Source organism: Pelmatolapia mariae, linkage group LG13 (genome assembly GCF_036321145.2).
Source record: "Pelmatolapia mariae isolate MD_Pm_ZW linkage group LG13, Pm_UMD_F_2, whole genome shotgun sequence".
Taxonomy (NCBI): domain Eukaryota; kingdom Metazoa; phylum Chordata; class Actinopteri; order Cichliformes; family Cichlidae; genus Pelmatolapia; species Pelmatolapia mariae.
This window is the reverse complement of record NC_086238.1, coordinates 1,147,115-1,171,826: the sequence shown is the minus strand read 5'-3', so window position 1 is coordinate 1,171,826 and position 24,712 is coordinate 1,147,115. Positions and strand designations below refer to the sequence as shown.

General features: G+C 39.4%; 1 protein-coding gene across 1 annotated transcript in view; it reads right to left on the bottom strand.

The window, feature by feature from the left end:
• Positions 1-511: 511 nt before the first annotated feature.
• LOC134639959 (contactin-associated protein-like 4) overlaps positions 512-24,712 on the bottom strand; it is a 78,786-nt gene continuing 54,585 nt past the window's right edge. Inside the window, exons 14-24 of the mRNA XM_063491488.1 lie at positions 23,722-23,884; positions 23,327-23,454; positions 23,018-23,188; positions 18,894-19,112; positions 16,842-17,081; positions 14,383-14,622; positions 8,205-8,338; positions 7,878-7,965; positions 6,263-6,481; positions 4,168-4,239; positions 512-2,650 (exon numbers count right to left, since the gene is read on the bottom strand). Coding sequence (XP_063347558.1) covers positions 2,454-2,650; positions 4,168-4,239; positions 6,263-6,481; positions 7,878-7,965; positions 8,205-8,338; positions 14,383-14,622; positions 16,842-17,081; positions 18,894-19,112; positions 23,018-23,188; positions 23,327-23,454; positions 23,722-23,884 — 1,871 coding nt within the window. The 3' untranslated portion in view covers positions 512-2,453. The remainder of the gene's footprint in view (positions 2,651-4,167; positions 4,240-6,262; positions 6,482-7,877; positions 7,966-8,204; positions 8,339-14,382; positions 14,623-16,841; positions 17,082-18,893; positions 19,113-23,017; positions 23,189-23,326; positions 23,455-23,721; positions 23,885-24,712) is intronic.

The following is a 24,712-nucleotide window of genomic DNA, read 5'->3' as shown; positions in this document are numbered from 1 at the left end:
AGGTGCACATCGACATAAATTAGCCTGACATCTTCTGCACCTGAATGCATCACAAAGCAGCAAACGGTGAAGTTATCTCCTCTCTGCAGACAGATGCATATTCATATCCATTAGAAATGTCACAAGGCGAAGAAAAAGTCCCACCTAACTTTTACAGAGCCTAACATTCAGAGATGTAAATTTATGGTAATTAAATTTGCTGTTTCGACTTAATTTAACAGAGAAATAATTGATTCAGACATTAGCTGTCTAAATCTCAATTGATGGAGCGTCTTGCAAGTACTAAAAGCCGCTCATTGATCAAGCTCTAAAGCTCATGTTCATTGATTCAATTCTACTCTGTACCATTTCGCAGAGACTGTGCTCATGTTAATGGAGTCAGTGATGGAAAAATTACAGCTTCAGTAACAGAACAAAAAGGTTAATAATGCAATAAAAATGCAGGGTTATAATTCAGGTGAAAGAAAAGATAAAGCCACTTCAGAAAAAGATCATTTATTTTCAATTCACCGAACAAAAAACTGTGTTTGTTACTAAAATAGCTGTACAAATTAAACTCTAACAGCAGGTCACTCTAACTCACTAACACCACAGTAAACCTTCAGTACGATTAAAAAGGATTGTGCTGCTATAGTTCAGAAGTGAAGCACTACTAGAAGAGAAACAAACCTATGAACGCCACCTTGAAAAGTACTCTTCAAAACAACTCAACACGACATTCGCTAAAGAGTCTCTCTTTAGTCTGTGGTTTTGCATTTAATTAACATTATTATTTGGTCTTCTGTTCAGTGTTTCCTCATTACATCCACATCCTCCAGGCCCGTCTGCATGTTTCTGCATGTAGTGGAGTGATAAAGCTATGTTGTTTTTCCCAGCATGCCCTGCATCGTCTTCAAGCATTTGGTGCCATCACTGAAACACACTTCCACGACTTCTCCTCAGTTCAAAGGTCGGGTTTATCGTAGGGGTCATTTACTCTCTTGCACACTTAGATTGAACACGAAACTTGCGCTCGAAGATGCTGCTGAATAAGCTAATAAAATCTAAAATACAATAAAACTGAAATCCAGCTTAAAATACACCGTAGAAAAAGACAACTTACAATGTTCTCAGCAAAAATATGACCATATACTGTGTATGCAAGCGGTTCACTACATTTAATTTTCACACCATTCCCGGCTAAGAGCAATAAATATAATGAGAGGAATGGAAGAATTTAGATGAGGTTATTCAAATCTCACTAACCTTCCACAGAGAGGAGATTGGGGTGGAGTGATGGGTTGACAAAATATTTTACATAAGACAGCAATGTATTTCTTGTGTTGTTAACCCAAACCTTGATAAACCTAAACAAGTTGTTTTCAATTAAGGTGAAACTTATAGGAGTAATTTTGGGGGTTTTATTTGGCCAGAGAGTGGGTTGGAGGTACTTGTATAACATAAATATTATATTTTGAGCCATTTTTCATATATTCCTTTGGTCTGCACCAGTTGATAAATTAAAAAAAAAAAAACATGTTCATTCTTAACTGACTTTCAGATAAAAGGAAAAAAATGATATTGGGACAAAAAGTGGAATGCCTTCATAGTAACTTTACTACTCACAACCCGAGGCAGGAAGTAATGAAGTGTGGTGTATCCATTACTGGTTCTTATCATGCGTGATATAAAAAGATGTGATAGAGATGAAAGAAGAAAAACATATATGCAGGGAATACGAGTGGAAAGCAAAGACATGCCTGCGATAGAGAAAAGTGACATCGTGAGAGAAAATGAAGACATTAGTCCGCTATCGTTGAACCAAAATAGTCAGCAATGTCCTTACATAACCAAAGCCTTTTGGTTTTTACTTACTTGAGTAAAGAAGTTAAATCAGTACCTCAACTTCTACCAATCTGTGGTTTTTCCACCTCTGTTCAGATAACAGATTTCAGAAAATATATTCAAGCAATGCTGTGCTTTGTGTAACAATGAAAGAAGCAGGAAAAACAGATCATGTTAAAGAAAAGAGAACACGGACATGTTCATTGTTTCTTTCCCACCATGAAATATAACATTAAAATAAATGAACTGAGCTCACTGACAAAACAGCAGACATTCATTATCAACATCATTCCTGCTCTTGTCCTGTTCTTTCTATAATCACAAGAGTGGTTGATATAAAGTCAGAATTGTAACATTTACATCATTTTCTATGTACAGTTTTTCCACCGATGATATTGACAAATGACCATGTTTAGAGTCTGTTTAAAAACACTACCATAGAAGCAAAAACAAAGCGAACAAAATGAAAGAACATGAGTTTCTGGATCTGTCTGTGTCTTCCTGTCTTGTTGAGCCAGTAGTCAGGCTCAGCTTGTTGTGTAAAGCACTGAGGCTTGACAAGGCATCTCTATCTCTGTCTGTCCCCTCAGCTCCAACACTGCCAGGTCAGAAGCAAGTTGAACCGTCACTTAAATAAAATATTCCTTCTGGCTCTCAGTGGGACCGTTCTGTGAAGTGATCCGGCTTCTGAATGGCAACTCTGGATTGTCTTCAGGTTTCACTGTTTTTACTTCCTGGCGCTGACATGTGCATTTCCTCCTGTAGAGGAATCGGGCCATTATGGCTAATGCAGACACGGTCACAAAGATCACCACGGCTATCACACCTGCAAATAAATGGAGAAAGTTATTACAGTATGGCAGAGGCAATGTAATCAACCGTAGACTTCACATAAACAGTGGATGTAACTTCTCAGTCTGAAAAACTGATACTGAAGTGCCTTAAAGCAGCCTATAGGAACATCCCTCAGCTTAGGCCTCAGTTCTGTAGACCTAGAGAATTGTTGGAGACTTCATGGCAAACACTCATCGCTAGGGAAAAATTAGAAATTCCTGACCTTCTTGTTGCTATGTGAAATTACCTGCAATTTGTGGATTGGACTGAGTTTTGAACATTTCAGGAAATTTCAATTGGCCTTATTGGTACATTGTTTAAATTTTACTTTCAGTTTTGTTGTCTTTCACAAGACTTCCACAGAAAGCCACAGCACATATCACCCTGTTCTAAGGATGTCTTAATTTTCTTTTGTTTGCTTTACGTGATTCATCAGAAGTACGGTGTACACAAGCTGTCAATAAAGGAAAGAGAGTCGGGAGAAAAAGGAGCAGCCTATAATGAAACACCCAGCCATATGTGTAACATGGAGGTGAGATATTCTTTTATAATACATCACTGAAAATATACCTGCAACAGTTTAAAATATGTCAGAACTATATGTAATCAAAAGAAAAAACGTTTTATGCATCATGAATTGTTAACACCTGTTAATTGTCAAAGTTGAAATTAAAAGTTTCTTCAAGTTTGTATACATCTTTATATTTCTTCTTGTAAAAATAACTGCAACTCTCTCAATCCTTTACATATTGAAATAAAACCAGTTATAGCCTTATGGTATGTGCCCACAGTCTGGACTACTTTATGCAAATCATAATGCAGGACACACACCACCTCTGGAAACTCCTGAAAAAGGCTGAAACTATTCATTGCTGCTCTAAAATGAAAGCAGATTCAGGAAACTAAACTGGTTACACTTGAGTGCTTTTGTCTTATTTTCAATTGGGATAAATTATCACCGGAGAGCCAAACTGGAAACAAAACATTATGAAATAAAACTCCTATCTGAAGGCGAGTGGTCAGTGGCCCAACAGACACAGAAAACAAAATTGCTTTGCTCCATCATTAGTACTGCAGGGTCCACATTTTCTCCAGGCTCCCTGGGCAATTTGAGCTATTAGAAGGTATCTACACTGATGTTAGCAATAACAAAAACTGACAGGAATTGTGCTTGGAGTCGAACGTAATTTGTATTCTAATTAGCCATGTTTTCCTTTGTGTATTCAGACACAGTCAAGCTGTTTGAGAGGCAGCTGTGGGCTTTCATTTGCACAACATGCAGTTCAGTTTTAATCATCATTTCACTGCCAGTTCCTCTGCACTGAGGTGTATCAAAAAAGGTATAAATGAATTCCAATAAAGGAAAAAAGATGTGATAGGAGAACAAGTTTGAAACTGTCTATTAACTGACTTGACATCACATTATCCCCATTGGCTTTGTACACAGTTTGTGTCTCATGATTGATGATAATGGCAGGGCCACACTGAAACAGGTTGCTGCCACAGTACCTCCGATGAGAGCTGAGTCACTCCTGATGGCATTCACTAAAGGCTGACCTGTTCCCACTGATCCAGACTGGCCTGCAGAACAGAGACATAGAAGAAAAGGTGCAGGGAGAATGAAAATATGAAAGAGAAAAGAGGAAATTTGCAGCAAAAGGATCACAGGGGAACAGAAAGAAGATGATGAAATAAAGTACAGAGAATAGATAAGAGAAAAAGAAAAATAAGGAAGCAAAGGATGGCCATTAGTGAGGCGAAAAATAGATATTGAGACATGCTCAAAAGAGAATGCAGAGAGGGGGAAACAGGAATCATCTACGGTGGGACTCAGAGCGGATTAGATGAGTGACCACAGGGGAAGGATATGACAATGCAAACTCTCACCCCTGGTTCAAATTAATTGCCTCATTTTCTAGCCATTACTGCAGTGCACAACAGCATTAGAGTCCCAAAGGTCTCATCATGAAGTTGGAGAGGTATCACCCACACAGAAGTGCCTATGATATGAATTTCAGTAATATTAATTATTTGAGTCTGATGGGAAACATAATCCCGCGGCTGTGTGGTAAAGGAACATTATAAATATTGGAGGATGTGTTTACTACTCACTATCTGACCTGTGTGGAGGATGCTGCACCTTTCACAGATGAGACATGTCCAAGCATTGTCTCCTAACCATAAATCTGTGTGTTTTAACGTATGCTTTAATTTCCTGTCATACATTAAGACTGACTTTTACAAGCATAGCACATGACATTTATGACCGTTATTGCGCTGCTGTGCAGAAACCTGAGACATGCTAAGTCTGAGTGGTAAGCAGTTTAGCATCTTTCTTTTCTTCCTAAGATGTAGCAGTGTTTATTTGAAAATCTGCAAGGGGAGACCAGACACTGCATTTATGATGATATTCAAAGCTATTTGGATGATGTTCTAATTATGCAAACCACCAGAATAATGTCATTACAATTAATTCCTTTCCCTGACACATGCATTTGCAATTGTAAAAAGAACATCTGCAGAGGCTGACATAAAAAAAACCCTGATGTTTGACACTGTCCTGGTAGCAGGAATAATGCAGAAAAACCATCATCCAGCAGAAATTGCTCCATGAAATGTCGAGATTGTCTTCACCTAGTCGTTATGCGTGATTCCAGATCTGCATATAACACAACTGAGGAAGCAATGGCTCGTTAAATAGGGGGCTTTAGAAATTCAAATATCTTGGTCATTGGTAGAGACACAGTATTATATTTTCAAAACGTATTAACAGTCTTTTAAACACATATATGGTCTAAAGTTAAAGTAAATTATACTTTTTCTGCCTATGAGACACCAGTCCTTTCTAATTTTCATTCTCATTTGGCAAAACTGCTGCTGTCTCAGAGAAATGCACAAGGTGTCCTTTGGCATTTGTGCTGTGGCAGTAGCAGTGGTGTCACTCTTAACTTGTGCCATATGGATGCTTTTAAATGACCTTCTGATGCCACATACACATGCACAAGCTAAGTGACACTTTGCAACATGCAGTGTTAATGTGAAGAGGCCTGAATCAGATGCCTAAACTGAGGTGTCCGAGGAAATGAAAATAAAAAGCATCTGAAAAGAAAAGAAATCAGCCAGTGATTTCAAAGCAAACCACTCTGCGTCACTTAAAATAGCACCAGCTCTATTTTTTATGTAAGCCATTTCAAGCTGAACAAATCAGATAAGGAGAGCAGGAAGTCAGATACAGGAACAGCAGAGAAAATCCAGTCAACTCTCAAAACAGATGACCCCATGCAGACAACATGCTCTGTTTCTGAAATGCTCTCTGTGTGATCTGAAGCCATGCGACGGACAGAACAAAACTGTGTTGGAGACACTGGGGTTTGACCATCATTGCCACCACATCAATCTCCTAAGTCAAACCTCATATTTGAAGAGGACCACTATCTCTTAGCACCCAACAATACTGCACAAGGCCAAAGGATGCCTTCAACCGATCTGCCTGCCAGCAACATCTGACAGAATGGCAGAATTTGATGGCTTTGGATGAGAATGCACTGTAGATGATGATGATGGTAGCAATACCAATAAAGAAAGCAAGGAATAACCCTCTTACCTGATAGATGGTGTGTGGTTTCTGTTGCATGAGAGAGGTTGGCTGAAGTGAAGCCACAAATGGACTGGATCAGCTGACCAGTTACCGTAACGGGACTAGTTTTTGGGTGGAGCAAAGCAGCTTTCAAAGGGCTGATGGAGTTAAAGAGGACAGCAGATAGACAGCCAGTGAAACCCAGAGAAGCAATATGAGCCAAGTCCGGATCCAACCCTTTGGAATCTATAGAGAAAAGACAAGCACACAGATTATGATGTTTTATCAAATGTACAGTAAGGATGGTGATTACGTTACTTTGTTCAAAAGGTATTTTTCTTTTTTTTTGCTACTGGAACTCTGCTAAAGAACAGAAAGGAAAAACAATACTTTGTTCATAACAAATTAAATTAAAGTGCTGCCAACAGATAATAAGAAAACAAGAGCCGCTGAAAGAATATTGCTTCAAAGTGGTAGCTGCAGCGGTTGATTTAGAGTATTGACCAAATAATCAGTGTCTGGTTTTCTCTCTTCCAAATAGTCTGAGGTCTATTAACTCCACTGCAATGCACTCATAATTACTAGGAGAAGATGACAATGATGAGGTTACTGATGCAGTTTCGCTATGAGGTGAAAACTGGCATCAGTGAGCCTTCCATTAAAGATGCTAATGTTGTACATTTAGTTGTTACGAATGATCAAATGTTTTAATACAAAAACAAAAAAAGTACAAATAATGGTGACAAATGGCTGGGAGCAAAAACAAGGTTACTGGAGAATCCAACAAAACAGCAACAACAAAAACAAAACAAAAAAAGTCCAAAAATACTCAAGAAAGCATCAAGACACATATGAAGCTGTTCTGTTCTTTGGCTCATTGTCTCCTCTGTACTTTCTGCCCGTGACGTGACCCTGAAAAAAATCTCAGTGCATTTGAGATCACTGATTTTGTTACTTTGTTGAAAGTCAAGCTTTAGCTGCTTGGCTGGAGTCGGGACACACAGCTTTAACCCTTTAAAGCCTGAACGATTAAATAGTTGCCAGAAAATTCAAATGTTCATAAAATAGAAGTTTTATTGAACCATCTGATGAATTTGTATAAAAATTATTTCATTTGCAATGTATTTTGCTGTGTCTGGCATTTTTTTTCTAAATTGCTTAAAAATATATAGTATTAAGCCATTTATTTAGGTTTTTCAGGAGGGGAAAAAATCACACTGACAATGCAGAAGTCTGAAAAACAGAAAACTGTATGCAACCAAGATTGCAATGGCAGAAACATTTGTTTCAGTCTTTCAGGAACCCGTGGGTGATATCACAGTAGCTTTCATATTGTATACTGTCTATGGTTAGCATGTAATGAAGTTGTAAAGTTGTAGTAAAGCTGGTGTTATGTTAACAGCAGGGAATAGGTGTTTCTGGCCTGGATGGAGTTTGCAATCTACCATTTTGTTCTTGTCATTTTGTGCAGTAAAACTGAAAGCAAACCTTATGTCTTATACACCCTATAGAGTCTAGACAACACCGCCTCCAGTGAGGGAACCAGTGTGGAAAGTTTTGAAAGCCTTATTGTCTGATATAGCAGAAAAAATAATTCTGTCTGAGTGCTCTTCAGCCTGAAAGGCCTTGCTGTCTCACTTACCGTGCACTCTGCCAAGAACCAGCGACCTTATGCCATTGAATTCTACACCAGATGTCAGGTTGAAGTCCTCTTTGGGATTCTGGTCAATCTGACAGAAAATAAAAGGTTTCCCTTCAAAACGGGCTTTCAAATAAACGCCAACACTTGAATAGTTAGTAAGTACTTTGGTATATACAACAAATTATATAATGTAAATACTGATTTTCAGAGAGGTTTTACCTGAAAAACCTCCTGTCTGTTGCTTTTCCTGCTGACAGAGGCTGACTTATTGTTTATTATTGACTAAGAAGACGGGTTGAGTGCTTTTTGTTTGCACTTGTGTATTACCTGCATAGAGACAACTTGTGCCAGTCGACTGATGGTAACAACATGCAGCTGTCGGTCAGCGAGGTTCTTCACTTTGCTCCTCAGTATCTCTGCATCTTTGCTGCTGTCCAGTCTGTACCTCACCTCTAGCTTATCTGTGGTTAACAACAGCACAAAAGACAGGACTGAACAACATTGACTACATGTTTAAATGGGAAGTTTCTAAAGCTCCTGTAGATGAAGAAAATATTGTCTAAAATTACCTTACATAACTAAAGACATTTTTCTCTGATTATATTAAAAAAATAAAGCTTCCATTGCCGCCATGCATCCTTCCCCTTTGCCATCTCTGTCCATTGTGTGGATTCATTGTCCCTGCCTTTCTCTTAATAAGCTGGTGTTATATATTAAAATACCAAATTAATATTGGAATTCTTTCATACCAATTGATTTTTGTGTAGGCCGCAGGTGTGGATCTCATGCATATTCTAGACTATGTGATGCTCATTTTCAAGAGCATGCTGAACTTTATAAGGTGAAGAGGAAATAAAAAAATAATGCTTAACCTCCCAGGACCTGGCGTCCACATATGTGGACATCACATTTTGGGTTGTCAAGGCCAAAATACTAAATTTTGCTCTACAAGGGCCTGATATCCACTTACGAGGACATTATACTGCCACTGTTCTATTGAAATTTAAAACGAATGTCCTCATACATGGATCATTTTTGTCAGAAACAAAAATCAGGTAAAAAATAAAAATCAGGTAATTCTTTGTTTTCACATTCATCAGGTGCCAATCAGCCCAAATAGCAAAGAGAAATTAAAAATGCATGTCATGAAAGAGTTCGGGTCTTCGGAGGTTAATATGAAACAAAAACAGCCAAGATTTACATATTCTGTTTTCTGTCGTCAAACTCACACACCTCTGCCAATATGTACAGTTTACCTTTTCAACTTTACTGTGGATGTTATTAGTAGCTTCATTTATATAATGGTGTGCTTTCATTGTAGGATTATTTATTTGGTCCTCTGTTGCTTTTTTGCTTTGAAAGTTTGCTTTGAAAGCTTTGAAAATTGCACTTCTTCCCTAGAAAAGTCTCATTTGCAGTGTCTAATAACTTGAGGTGGAAATGGCAAATTTAGATGCAAATTATGAAGTGGAGGAGTGTCTTCATCCAGTAAACAGTTTTCGTCATGTCTCAAAACTGTTTATGTTATGTTTATGCCTGATCTCATCCACTCATCGACCTGTTGCATATATAATGTGGTCGTGTCACTTACTCTTCCCTTGATTTTGCTATCAGTGTGGTATTAAGCAATGGTTACATCCTTTTTGCACATACTCTTTCTTACTCTGTAATGTTGCTGTCAATTTATTGATATTTATTTATAATCACATCTGTCAACCCTGAATATTTATTACTTGGTGACTTGTATTTCTTGTATATATTGTGCTATTCCTCATATATTAACATATTGTATTGATAAATAGTCTAGTTTGATATCGTTAATGCTACTGTACTGGAGCAACTGTAACCCACATAATTTCCCTAGGGATTAATAAAGTATTCTGATTCTGATTCTGATAACATTTGAGTGATTTTTTGCTCTTCTGCACAGGTTTTTCCACTTCCCTCCTTGTCCACTCTCTGTTGTCATTTTCATCACATTTACTTGATGTGCTTCCTCTTTTGACATTTTGACAGCTCTATATATTGGTGTTATTCACTCTATTAAACCTTTTTAAATGCTCCAGAGGTCCTTGTTCTGGATCCTCCAGCCTGTGCTTAAAATAAGGGGGACTTCAGAAGTTCTGCTGCTGGAGTTCAAACCTAGCATGAAAATGGAATATAAAGGTGTCACGAAGAATTAAGAGAGTTCTATAGACAAAACATAATCCTAACCAATACTATAAAAACTGTAACTAAGCAGCCAGTGAGTGCACAATTCCTAATTTCAAACCTTCATGACTTAATTCCAAACATAAACCTTTTACATTTGTAGCATTTTAAAAGTCATCTTCCTATTTATATTAAAAATAGACCCAATCAAATTTTCTCCATATACATGCCTCATTATGTAATCATGAATATATTAAAGAATATATTAATTCAAAAGATCTAGCTTTTCAAGGGTATTAGCAACTGAACAATGATCCAAAAAATATCCCGAAATAATTCAGTATTTGGAAAAGCCAGGCTCTCTACAGCATGAAGTATTTCGAATTTTCTCACACCTTTTTTAAATAAATAATGACTGATCACCACTGGTTGTAGGAAGATGTGTTGCTGATCAGGCCTTTCTCAAAAGCAAATGTTCCGTCATCCACTGCAAATTTAAACACATTATTTTTAGTTTACTCCTATTCATATCGGCATATCTTTAATAATAATTTGGTTATGAGAACATTGACGGGAGAGGTTCATGAGTTTTACTCAGAGCTAAAGGAGACAAAGCGAGAGCAGCAGGAATAAAATGGGGGCGAGAAAGAAACCTGTTCCAAGTTTCAAATCATGCATTATTCATATTTTCAGCTCTGCTAATATTTTTTTTAAACAATTTAATACTTTTAACACCCGTTTGGCTTTTGAACCATGCTTATTAAAGGTGAAGAAACAGCAGTGAGCCAAAGGCAGTTATAAAGTGTGTTCACACTGTAATGACCACGATTAACAAGTCAGGGGAGGTGATTGCCGAGCTGACAGACTGAAATTACTCCACAGACAGAGTTTGTCAGCAAGCTTTAAGCTTGTAGGTGGTAAAAAGTTAGCAAACACTGAAGTTGAAAGGTTCAGCCATCACTAACAACACCAGGTGCCAGAAGTATAAAACTCTAGAGATTCCCAACTAAAACTGTGTGGAAAAAAGCAGAAATTTGCATGAACATTGTTTTTGTTCAGTCTATTAGAAATATATTATCTGTATGTGCCCGAGGCTAATTTCCGCCCTTATCATCATCCACGAATAGATGTAGAGACTCCCTAAAAAAAGCCTATAAAATGCTGTCTAAAACACATTTTCCTGTAGAAATACCAGTTCAAGAGTGGGAAAAGGCATTTCCATGCTTTTACTCGATAGGTCTAAACTAGAATAAGTCTGTTTACAAACAATCAAATCACTCTTTCACTTTTACAGCTTTCAGGTAGCTAAAATATCCCATGAATGAATCACAAATTTCAGTGCACCTGTGACCTCTTATACTTATTAACCACATGTGCTCAGCGGTGCAGTTATTAGATAAACAAGATGAAATAACTGGTATTAATTCTGTTAGGCAGAGCCTCACTGATTTAACAACTGGTTTCACGAATTATAAGCGTAAAGGTGGAAACACGGCTTATAAATGGAATTTCAGTCAGCTACCGAAGACAAGTCCCTTCCTTCTAACCTTTTTAATACAAGAAAAAAGTATAATTATGATAAATTACATAATGATACCACCGCATTCAAGCTGTATTCAGTATAATTTTCACTATTGCAGCTTCTGAATGCAATGCTTTAAGCTCTAAAATCTTCAGCATCAGCGACAGAAAAGCCTGCAGGATTTTCAAAACCTGTGTTCACTCACAGCTGTTAGCCTACAAGACAACATTAGCCTCATAACAGAACACTGAATATTAGTAAGGTAAATTTCACGAGCTGACTTTTCCACTAAAATTCAAATACAGTGCAAACCATGTTAACAGTCCCAGAATCATCTCAATGTGTGTGGGCTAAACCTGCCAAAAGAATGAAGCTGATGACATTTTCTGTCAAAGAACAGATCCAAGGATAGTTTAATCCAACTCTTCAAAGCAGCGCTTTTAAACTTTTCAATCTGGTGTACTCACATAAGCCCTTTGAAATGGACCCAAACCACATTGTGTTCAAACTCATTTTAATTCTCAAATCCAGTCTCTAGTGTCCATACTGCTTGCTCGCTGTTACCCACTACTTTAACAGCTACGTGGCTATTGACCATAATTTTTTGTCACTTTTTTTGTTCCCACTGTTAACATGCTTGTCTGTGTTTTCTATTGTTATTTAAAGTGTTAATCTATACTGTTAGTAAACCATTTAACTGATGGCCAGATTTTTAGCTCCTCATTTACAACTCTTTTTGGATAGTTTTAACTGATTTTTTTAAATTCAGAATATAGAACCAAAATACAAGATTATCAACAATACAAAACCAGAAAACCCCCAAATCCTAGAAACTCAAAACCCTAGGTCCAAGACCCAGGGACTATGACAGTGTGTCCTGGGTCAGCCTATGAGGTCTCCACCTGTTAGCTCACGCTCCAAACATCTCTCCTAGGATGTGCCTAGGAGGCACCAAAGTCAGATACTCGAATCACCCGAACTAACTCCTCAAGGATTAGTGCTTCTACTTTAAACACTCCTGGATGACCAAGCTCCTCATTTTAGCTCTAAAGCTGAGTCCCAGCACCCTGTGGAGAAAGCTCATTTCTGCTACTTGTATCTGTGATTTTATTCTTTCCATCTCTACTCACAGCTCATGGCCATAGCTGAGGGAAGAAACATAGATCGACCAGTAAATTATCAGCTTTGACTTCACACTCGCCTCTCTTTACGACAGCAGAGTAATGCACCGTACACTCTTCCATCCTTCGTGAACAAGACCCGAAAATATTGATTGGTGTAAATTGTAATGGTGCATAGACTGGTGTTCATGTAGTACTTTTTACCCTTACTGACCATTTAAAGCACTTTCACACTAAAATGCCATTTTACAAACCTTTATATCTTACTTTTTTCTAGAACATTTCAACATGCAGACAAGAGAAGACAGGGACCAACTTTACCTTCTGAGCCCGAGTGCCCCAGTGTTAGGCTTTGGTTACAAAGACCAAAACATGGTGGTAGATTGGTTAATCATTGACTTGATCATCTTTTTTATTGGCGATCACAAAAGTGCTGAATTTCAGCAGACGTATCCTTTATTTAGACATGCGATGAAATATAATCTTCCTGTTTAAAACTACAGCAAAGATAAAAATGTTACACAGGTGCAGTAACAGCACAGCAGCAGCAGCAGCAGCGACACATCAACCAAGCTGCTTGCAGTCTTGGCACAGAGTCTTTTCACCAGAAAAGGCTTGTCTCAAGAGTTTTAATGGGGTGCTTCAGTCTATTGTCGTGTCATGTTGACTACCTGATCACCATGGCAACTGTGTGACCTGCTGGTCATCAGCTTCCTCCTGGGTTATTAAAGCAGCCGATTCGCAGTCTATTTACAGCTAATTTAGGTGGTATCCCACTTTCAATAGGTCTATCAGCCTTCTTTGTCCTTTCCAACTCAGATCGGCCCCTCTTGTCTCTTTTCTGGCTGAACTCACGGCGTGTTGATTAAACACAGAAGTGAACAGGAATAGAGAAGAGGAGAACTTGATGATAGGAAAAAGAAGGTGAGTGAGGGCAGGAAGACTCGTTGTATTAGAAAATAAGAAGGATGACAAACGGAGAAGAGCTGAAGTTATGGATGAGGCCTTCATTGCCTGAATTCTTGATTTTGATGTCATTCACTATTACATGCCTATTACAGAAACACCAATAAATAGCTTTAGAAATCCATTTAAATCTGTTATTTTGATAAGACTGAAAACACTTTTTTAGGTACACCTGTTCAACTGCTCACTAAGGCAAATACGCAATCAGCCAATCACATGGTATCAACATGGAGGCCCATTGACCATGACCATGTCTACATTTTGATGAAACTGAGCATTAAAACAGGGAAGGAAGAGATTTAAATGACTTTGAATGAGACTGTCCGGGCTGGTTCTGAAGCTTACTGGTTTAGAAGCAGGTGATTTACTGGGATTTTCCCCATATAATCATCTCTAGGATTTACAGAGACGGTCTAAAAAAGAGTAAATACTGAAAATATCTGGTTGACGTCTGAGGAGAATGGACAGACTGATTGAGCTGATAGTAAGGCAACTGTAACGCAAATAACAACTCAAACCCTGAATCATATGGGCTACAGCAGCAGACGACCATACTGGGTGCCACTCCTGTGAGCTAAGAACAGGAAACTGATGCTACAATTTTTGCCTTACGCTACTACACCACTGTTACAGCTTATAAATATAAGCAACAAAAGGTCATGGTTATTTTATAAAGGCCAAGTCAAAGTATTTGATGCAAGAACACTTTCCTTATTAAAAATACAGAGAGGATCTCAGTGCTCACCTGGCTTGCTGAGCAGCACAGCAAAGTACTCTCTGTGGTAGGAGCTGACGTACAGGAGCAGAGCAGGACTCTGGCTGGTCCTGAAGCTCAGGGACACATTTTCTGCTTTTAGGGTTATGTCAGAGTAGATGGAGGAGGGGAAGGAGCTGCTGCCGCTGCTGCTTCTGTTCAGCTCGTTCACCATCTGCTCCTTTAAGGCATAGGTGACTGATGTTTCTGACTTGAAGCTGGCTGAAACCTCTGTAGGAAGTAAGTCGATAAATTGAATTACAAACATAGAAGTTACAGCAGTTATGCAGTAGTTGTGGCCGGCGTTATATTTTAATATGTAGATGATTAATTTACAAGCTGTGAAAGATTTTACTTGAACTTTTAGATTTTAGCTAGTTCTTCTTCCTCACATCAAGCATTTCTTTACCATTTCATACACATTATACCTGATAAATAAGCCCCAGAAACATTTTATCCCAGTCGTGTCATTTCACTGAACCACATCATTCTGCAAATACTGTATAGTGTGATTTACATGGCTATAAATAACATGTCTTCATACTGACAACTAATCTCACAAGAGACAATATCAATGATTCATATATTTAAATATGCTGTGCCTCAGTTTCATTGACAACACCTAATTAGTGAGCTGGTGAAAAGGCATCCACAGGAAACCAGCTGACAGGTGAAAAAAAAAACAATAACAAATCTGGCTCTCTAATTATAACAGAGTCGGATGTCAGAGTTATGATTTCCACTGTAGATAAAAATACAGAGTTCCAACAAGCAACGCAGCTGGGATTGTTAATAAATGAATATACATAAAGCTGTGTTACTGTGCCGATGTGATGACTCAATATTTCTCTGATAACTTAAATAAAAAGAAGTATGGGTATGCACTAGTGTTATGACAGAATCTCTCCATCAGGATACCCAGCAGGGGTTCCTTTACTGACAGTTTTTGGAAAATGAAACATTTGTCAGAAAAGTTCCGTTGAAAATCTGCACAAAGCTTCTGGTTTCCATTTTAAAATCCTCCTCTTCTTTTGGCTTCTTTTAAGGAGTCAGCATAACTGATCTTCCTCTCTCACCACATCAATACGTCTCCCCTTTGGCTCTTATCTTTTCCTCCTGCCTGGGCTGGCTTTAGTCCTGCCATTAAGGTTGCAAGCTTTTGCACTCTCAGTGCCGGTACCAAGCCAAAATTAATGCGAAGCATTTTGGCTTAGATTTGACGGCAGATGCCACATCAAATACACCTGCATGCAGCAGTGTTGGTCAGCAGTGGTACTGATCCTTTTCCATCATAGTTTAAAAAGGATTTGAGTAGATTTTAAAACTTAGTTTTGCCTTTCAGAATGAAGACACAAGTGATAGTACACTATGTCTCAGTCACACTAAACCAAAAATAGGACAGCAACCTGCTAAAGACTAGGAAAACCCGGTAGCTTTTAGGTGATAGAAAAGGTAGCTGGTAAGCTTGTATCTTGTATGTTCTAACAGTGTTGTTCATTTATTCATTTTATTTATTTATATTTTCTCTTGATTTTAGACACTTTATGACCTTGTTTGTGTTTTATAAATAAGTTTTACTTGAGTTTTTTCACATTTGCCGACTGATTACAAGTAGTTGCAAACAGTTAATCAGAAGTTGGGCATGTGACACAGCCTCTGGGCGACCACTTTTGATTGCCTTTTGATTGGGAGGCAACCTGTCTCCTATTGCTGTCCAGCTTGGACTGATTGCAATCACTCTCAAACAGATTCGTAAAGGTTAGCAAATAATTCCTGTCTAATTCATAAATACAAACAGAAAGGCCAACATGTCACAATCAATTACAGTAGTGTCGATAAGTGCAACTCGTGTGTGATGCATCTCTTAATCTTTATCTTTAAAACTACTATTTCAAAGGCAAAAACAGCACACGTTTATTGTACATTATAGCAATACTTTTGGTTGTTCTTTGGTGTCCAACACTGGTCGCCGTACATCTACATGTACAAACCAAACCTCTCAGCTAATCCTTGAGTATATACAGTAGAGTATATCGCCAAAGGTTCTCCACAGGATTAGGAATGTGTTGTGTGGAGTGTGCCCCAGCACGGCTGTGTGTGACCTCACTTATATATGACATTACTGTATATGTGTTTTATTTATAGGCCATCCAGGTGCTGCACTGTAGCGCATATGAAGGTGGCTGTGTTGGAGGTCAGCAACTACAGTTGCTCAAGAGATGCTGACTGGGTTTTTAAAAATTTCAAAAGATATAAACACTCAGGTTCCTGTTTTAATTTGGATTATGTGACTTTTGATAGAGGAAGAACAAGAACAAGAACTGCACTACTGCTAAAGTGACCCAAGGCTACATATTATTAAACCCTAAATTTAAGCTTTTAAGTGATTTTTAATGTAAGTTTCAATTTGACATTGTGCATATTTGAGCTTGAAGACCAAGTCTCTGTACCTTTGTTGCAAAAAGGTCCAGTGTAAGCCGATGAGCTGCAGTCGCAGGAGAAGCTGGTGGGTCTCTCCACACAGCGACCCTGATTCTGGCACAGTGAGCCGTAGCTGCTACAATGGCCTGGGCATCCTGCCTGAACCCCAGGGGTGATCTTTGCTCTCTCCTCCAGGTCCAGAGTGACACCATTCAACTGCAGAGAGCGGATGCAACCTCGAAAGCCTTTCTGCCTTGAAGCTGTGCCTCCTGAACACACAGGAGACACACAGAAAAATACACATACACTGTAATGAATTTTGTCTGTTCTCTATTTTATTCTACTTATGTTTCTGTGCAAACCACCAAAATGGATACAACGTGAGATAATATAATCCCAGTGATGTTTAAACATTTAACAGTTGCCTGGAGAACAAGTTAAAAATTGCAGGTTTGTCCAAGACTCAAAATATATTTAAAACACAGTGGCATGAATCACAAATCCTTACGTTTGAGAAACAGTTGCCATAAAACTAATCTAGCAAATATTGTTCTTGCACATGCCGAAAGGTTCCCTTCTTGAAAGCTCGTGTATCTATTGCTAATTTAAAAAAGAAAACACTTTTTCTAACTGTGGGAACATTTTTTAGCCAACTGGTCTTATGTTGTCTAGGATTTACCCGATGAATAGGTGAAAAAGAGATGAAACATTTTGATATTTGGAACTACCAAAGTCATGAATGCAACTGAATGTAACTCTATTTTAACAAGTTTATTTTCTATATTTATCATTCACAGTGAAATAAAAGTGCTGCAGGACAATGCAACTTAGGAGACATATTTGAAATGTTTGCAGTGCTTTATCTTTCTAGATGTAATTTATCTTAATATAAAACACTACCCATATGATTTTTATGTATTCATACTGTGCAGACACGCATGAATGACAAACAATCTGTGTTATCAAATTCTTAAGCAAAACTGACTGATCTGATTCTATAATTAATGGCAGAAAATACTCTGCACTTCCAAGAAAAAAAGACCTGTCATCGGTTTCATACTGAATTTTTAAAATGAAGCACAGTGAAACCCAAACTGGCAGGTGAAAAATTCAAGAAATTGACATTTCACTGGCTGTGACTCTGCTCACCCAGCACCAAGCTGATTGTTGTTATCTAGAAAGTTAGTGAGCTGCCAATCGCTCTGACAGTCTGCTTGTCCTGTCTGGTTGGCTGACAGTGACAGGAAAATATTTTTTTTCCTTCCAGGTCAGAATTTAAACTCAAAAAGTTATTGTTTTCTAAGTTCTCGCATCACAACCTCCAGCTGTCCTCAGAGTTCACGCTCTGCAACATTATAATTGTCTCAGACTGCCAAACTGGCAATCTCAAGACTGTTATGATGAGATAAACAGTTTCCCATGGCTGCAGAGTTGATGAGGTTCGTATCAGGGCCAAAAGTTTCATCAGGACCTGTCAGGAAATGACTACCTTAACTAATGGACTGAGTTCAAACACTCTACCAAGGTTACTGCAAGGACACTGACCACAAAAATGTGACTTTTTTCTACACATCCCCAGGGAATTTCTATCACTTTGTGGGGATTTTCTCTTAAGTCTATTAAGCTTATATCGAAGTAAGGTTTAGAAACAAGAACTGCTTTACTGTAGACTTGTTTAAACCTGTCAGCATCAACGTGGATCAATAAGCAGACAATGCAATATGTTCTTTGTGCACTATGAGGGAAGTGTGGAGTCATGTGGAAGATTATATATTCTGTGACGAGAATGCAAATCCACCAACCTCCCAGGGGGTCAATGAAAATGTACCCTATGAGCACAGAGCGGTTTTGTGTGTAAAAATAAGGGACACAGTGAAAAAACGAAACAAAGAGCGAGCAGAAAACAGACTATTTGAAAAAGTTTAAGAAATAAAAGGAGAAATCTGACAGCTTCAACAACAAGCCTGGGCTGAAATGAAAGAAATCTTAATCTCTAATCATAATTACATGAGTACAAACCAAATGTCGTATTGTTTTTGTTGGGACCTAAAAAAAAAAGCAGCTTTGAATTGATTGCACACCTATAAATAACTGGCTGTTCAGCTGCAGGTGGATGTGCCCATCAGCCGGCGCCTCCTGCGTGACAGCAGGAAGCTCATCGAGGTGAAGCGACGCCTCTTTAACATTTCGCTCGGCTTGAATGCGATGCCACCTGTTGTCATTCAGCGGTGATCCAGCTTTCACCGAAACCTCCAATGGACCATTACCCACGTCAAAGGAGAAGAGGACCTCATTGGAGGCTGCATCAGAGAGGAAAGAAAAATAAGACTTATTTTAGAACACGTAAGAAGCCCCTTTTGTGTCTCCTGTACCTTCCTGCAGTTTGTTTGGTACTTGTTGCCCTGTACACACTAAGATGTGCTCATTATTTGCATGATTTAACTGACTGAGCTTTTGTTTGTCTAACCCTCTAACTAATTAATAGTGGGTAACAAGTGTAAAGGAAAAAATATTATCCTATTAATGTATTGAGGTATTACCTTGCCAAAAGAAGACCTTCACTGCATCTTGGTATTGATTCTCTGCAGAAACTCAAATAGACTTTCAGGTGGCTTGAGTTCTGATGACTGCAAAGACCATAGCATATGATTCAAATCATTTTCTAACATCATATGGATGGGAGCATTTTCACCTTGGAGGAGACCGCTTTGTTCAGTGGTAATTCTAGAGTCGGTTGAGGCCCCAGGCAGCAATTCACAGGAGGCCTCTACAACCAGCATTCATCATAGTTATGTTATAACTATTTTGACACCATCTAAAAACATTGTGAATATTGGTTGGGGGTCATGATTTGTGTAAATGCTGTTTATTACAGTATGTCCCTCAGGCTCAAAGATTGCATTCAGTCGGTAAGCAGAATGAGTTGAGTCAGGCGGGGCCAGGTCAAGTCAGGTCTCTCCCACTGTCACTGCAAATTTTGAGCATTGCCACTGCTAAACCTTAAAGTTTGGCAGCCCACTGGGGGCCCAAACTGGCTTGGGGCCCCAAGCAGTTTCCTGCCTTGTCTGGTGGCAGGGGGTGTCTCTGACTCAGGTAGGTTAAAGGTGATCAACTCAAAGCCATTTTGCATTGATTTACAATAACCTTTCAAACTGAAGAGACAGGTAGACACAAACCATGCAAGTAAAACACTATCCACAGCTAAACAGAGCCACTGCATCCACTCACTGCAGGGTCGGAAGTTAATTTGTCATCTGTCTGTCATATTTATTTATTTTTCCCTAGAAAATAGAAAGAAAGGACACAGAGCAACATTTTCATAGCCAAATCTGATAACATCAATCTGTTTGCATGCCAGGAATTATTACCAGTAGAGCATGTTCCTTTGTTTTGAACACCAGAAACTTTGTGTTGTTTTATAGTAGAACCACAAAGGATCTTTTATCTTGCTAAACTCTTTCTTGTTTTCCCCTTTTACTTGTCAGCATGCTCACTCTGAAGTCCTCATTCTCTGTAAGAACTACAGTACACCATCTGTGGAAGAAAGATGAGGAACAGAGGCAGCTGACACACGAGCACCACTGGAACTGTGACGAGAAAAAACACTTTCAGGCTGAAGTAATGTATCACCTAAGTGATGCAAACACAACCTGACACCAAGCAGCTCGTAAGCATGTCACATAAAACTGCTGACAACTTTGGAAGATAAAAATGAAGTACTGTAGTTGTGACAACCAGCTACGAAGTTAAAGCACTAGTTTGTTTTCACAGAAACAAGCTAAAGTTATTGATGTGGAGTCAATGTCCATCCATCTTCTTCTGCTTCACAAGGGCAGCAGCCTAAACGGAGAAGCCCAGACCTCACTCTCCCTGACCACCTCCTCCAGCTTGTCTGGGGAAACACCAAGGTGTTTCCAGGCCAGCCAAGAGATATAATCTCTCCAGCATGTCCTGGGTCTGCCTCGGGGCCTCCTCCAGGTGGGAAATGCCTCACCCGGGAGGCGCCCAGGAGGCATCCTTGTCAGATGCCCAAACCACCTCAACTGGCTCCTTTCAATGTGGAGCGGCTACTCTGAGCCCCTCCAGGATGACTGAACTCCTCACCCTATCTCTAGGGGAGAGGCCAGCACCCAGGGCAGCCCTGGTGGAGTCCACACCCACCAGAATGAGTCTGACTTATTGTTAGTTATGTGGACCAAGCTCTTGCAAAGAATGGGGCAGACACCCCATACTCCAGAAGTACGTCCCATGCACCCTCAAATTTCCCGGAGAGGGTAAAGAGCTGGTCCAGTGTTCTGCAACCTTGGACGACAACTCCTGAATCTTATGTTCGATAAACAGATGGACTCAGCACCCTGGCACAGACTTTCCTGGGGAGGTTGAGCCTGTGATTCCCATATAATTGGAACACACCCTTCGGTCTCCACCATCCCGGTCTGCCAATCCAAAAGGTACCACCCCTGATCTCGATGCAGCATTGTGGAGCTGTGTCAACCAAGACAGCCCTATAACATCCAGAGCCTTTAGGAACTCAGGACGAGCCTCATCCTGGGGAAGTTCTTTTACTACTTAAGTAATATAAAGAAATATAAGTAGTAAAAGAATCAGTCTTGTACAAGCAATTCATAGTGTTCACACAAGTAGAAATTATGTCAAAAATATATATGCTCTAAATGTTTGCCATTTTAAAATTCTTTTCAGGGTTTGCTTTTAAGGAACGTCAGGCAGGTAGGAAAGTAGGAAAGAGGATATTTGAAAAGATCCTTATTCTTTCTCTTCTTTTCCTCACTTCTGAGTTCCCATGCTACCAAACTCAGTTTGTTCTTAATTCTGTCATCATTCCCCTGGCCAAATAACCTCCTCATCCACCTACTATTAGCCCGTTAGTCTCTAATCCCTTTTCTGGATGTTCAGAGAGCAGCATTCCACATCTCAGTTCAATGCTAGCTCTCCCTCTTCCTGTTTTCTATCTTCAGCAGGACCGGCTCTCCTTTATTGCTTTGTTGCCTTCATCATTTTTATTACTCAAGCTCTAATTATCCTAACTGAAATATGTTGCATGTTGAACTAGCTGCTTAGTCTGGGAAAAAAAAATGAAACGAATAATATAAGAGAATATAAAAAAGGAAAGAAAGTAACAGTACCTCCACACTGCAGATACTGTCTTGCTTACAGTGCAACAATTGTAGCTTTACGGCAAAATACTGTGAAAGCACTGAATCGAGTGTCAGATCTGATAGCTAGCCTTAAACACATGGACTTCTTTTTAAGGTAAAACCAGCTACAGCGGTAGATTCGTTTTCTTTTGCAATCACATGAAGTGAAGCACCTCAACAAGAGAGGAACAAAGAGGAAAGCAACAATAGCACACACGTCAGTGTTTGAACTGGAGCAATTCAGTCAAGCTGAACTACAATAGTAAATAGACTTGTAAGTATATAGACTTGCATTTATACAGCTCCTTTGTAGTCTTACTCACCACTCAAAGCACTTTTTACTATACAAGGCAATTCAAGCATACATTGCATACACCACTTTATTCTGCATACTTTATCAATAACACTACACACACAATCGATACGCTGGGGGTTCAGTAGTTAGCCCGGGGATACTTCGATCATGAGACCCATGATCAAACCATACGCTTTCTGATTACTGGACAGGCTGCACTACCTCCTGATCTACAGCGGCACATCATATGATCTCAGTGCAAGTTCACATAAACTGACACACAGACCATGCCAGCATCTCTTTTTCAATACTATGCTAAACTTGATCAATGTCATGTCTGTTGTCATAATGTCTGCTCTGCAGGGATGTGTGTGGGGACTTCCACCAGCAGATATAAATGACTGCAGGTGGGTCAAATGTTTCTTTTACATGGTAGTTCAGGTCAGCACTGCTATGAAGTGTTTTAAGTAGAGTGATAGAGAGCTACACGCTCTGGTGGTTATAAAAGAAATGCACTGCAGCTGGCTGCAACAACAACATCAAAAACAACAATGCTGTGATTTCCCAGAGGAGGAGAAATAAATGGCAGTGCTGCTGTAAAGTATTTCTTTTGAAGGGTTGATGGACACCATCACCTCCGGCTGAGTTAAAACCACATGAAACTTTAACTCGGAGGACGCTCCTTCCTGCTCAGTTTGTACTCACATCTAAGTGAAGTCTAGATTAGACATCTCACCAGAGAGGTTTTACTCACAGTTGAGTTCAATCCGAATGAAGTCTTTGATGCCCAGGTTTTCCAGGAAGACACCAGATGATGAAGTGGTTTTAAACAGGAAGGAGATGTCGGCACTCAGCTCTCCATGTAATGTAGGAAAGTGGAGGTATGATGTCTCCTTGTCAAAAAATGCAGCATTCCAAACATTTTCTGCAAAATGCATGAAAGCATTTTTAACATGAAGCAGGGTTCAGGAATGAGTTTACAACTCTGACATGACACACGAGCATCATTTTAAAAACATGTACAAAGTGACAAACTGACACTGGCACTCTGATGTCGACTTACTGTCTCCATGACAACGGAGAGGTCCCACCTTGTAGGTGCTTTCGGAGCCAGGTCTCTGGATATCACCCAGCACCAGAGATCTAACCGGGAGTGTCTCCTTATGGGTCAGCAGGCCTGAGTCATTAGTCCTAAAAAATAAGGAGCAGAATTTTTTATTAAAAACAAACTCCAAACTAGAGGAAGGAAAGACATATCTATCTTTAGCACAAAATGTGATTCACTGTAAAGGATAATACATGTTGTTGATTTATGCTCTTGCAGCTGCCACACCTATTTGCAAAAATCTGCTGCACCGGCAGCAAATTTGGTAACTTATGAATGCAGTGAGGCTATGAGCTATTTTTATAGCGGAACACGTCACACTATAATTTTTTTGACATGAGCGAATACAGTACCATTCATTGTGGTCAGCATCACAGTTGCAGTGATATCTGGAGTCCACACAGTTATCCTGCAGACTGCAGGCACATTGCTGGCTGCCTGGCGGAGCTCCGCCCCAGTGAGTGTGCATTTGTCCCACACCTGGGCCTCCTACCCACCAGCTAAGTGGAGAGCCCTCTGAAACATACAGACATATCACTTATATCAAGTGACCGATCCCCAGATGGTAGCTATGTTTCTATAATGGGACACATTTTTGTAGACTATTTTAATCAATAAAAAAAGAAACACAAAAAGAAAAAGACATGGCTATGCTGAATGATTTTATACCACTTAACAACTATATGGTAGTAAATTAAATCAAAAGGTCCATCCATCCATTCGCTTCCACTTATCCTTCTTCAGGGTCGCTGGAGCCTATTCCAGCTGTCATAGGGCGAGAGGCGGGGTACACTCTGGACAGGTCGCCAGTCTGTTGCTAACACACAGAGACAGTCAACCATTCGCACTCACATTCACTCCCGCATTCAGACCTATAGGCAATTTAGAATGATCAATTAACCTATCCCCACTAAGTGCATGTTTTTGGACTGTGGGAGGAAGCCGGAGTACCTGGGGAGAACCCACGCAAACACGGGGAGAACATGCAAACTCCACACAGAACGACCCCGGCCTGATGGTGGAATTGAATTCAGGACCTTCTTGCTGTGCGGCAACAGTGCTAACCACAGTGACCCGTGCTGCCTTAAATCAAAAGGTCCTACTTTTTTATTACTGCTGGTGGCCAAAGGTAAAACAGACATTCTGTTGATCATATCTCTAATTATAAAAAACAATTACTTATTATTAAAAAACAGAAACCGGTTTACACAATACACACTATGCAAGAGTCTTAACTATTGTCTTGAAGTACCCATGCTTGGTCCAAAATAACTTCAACTGCCTTTTTAAACTGCATCACAACAATACATAAATGTGGCGTTAAAGACCATCCAAGGTCTTTAC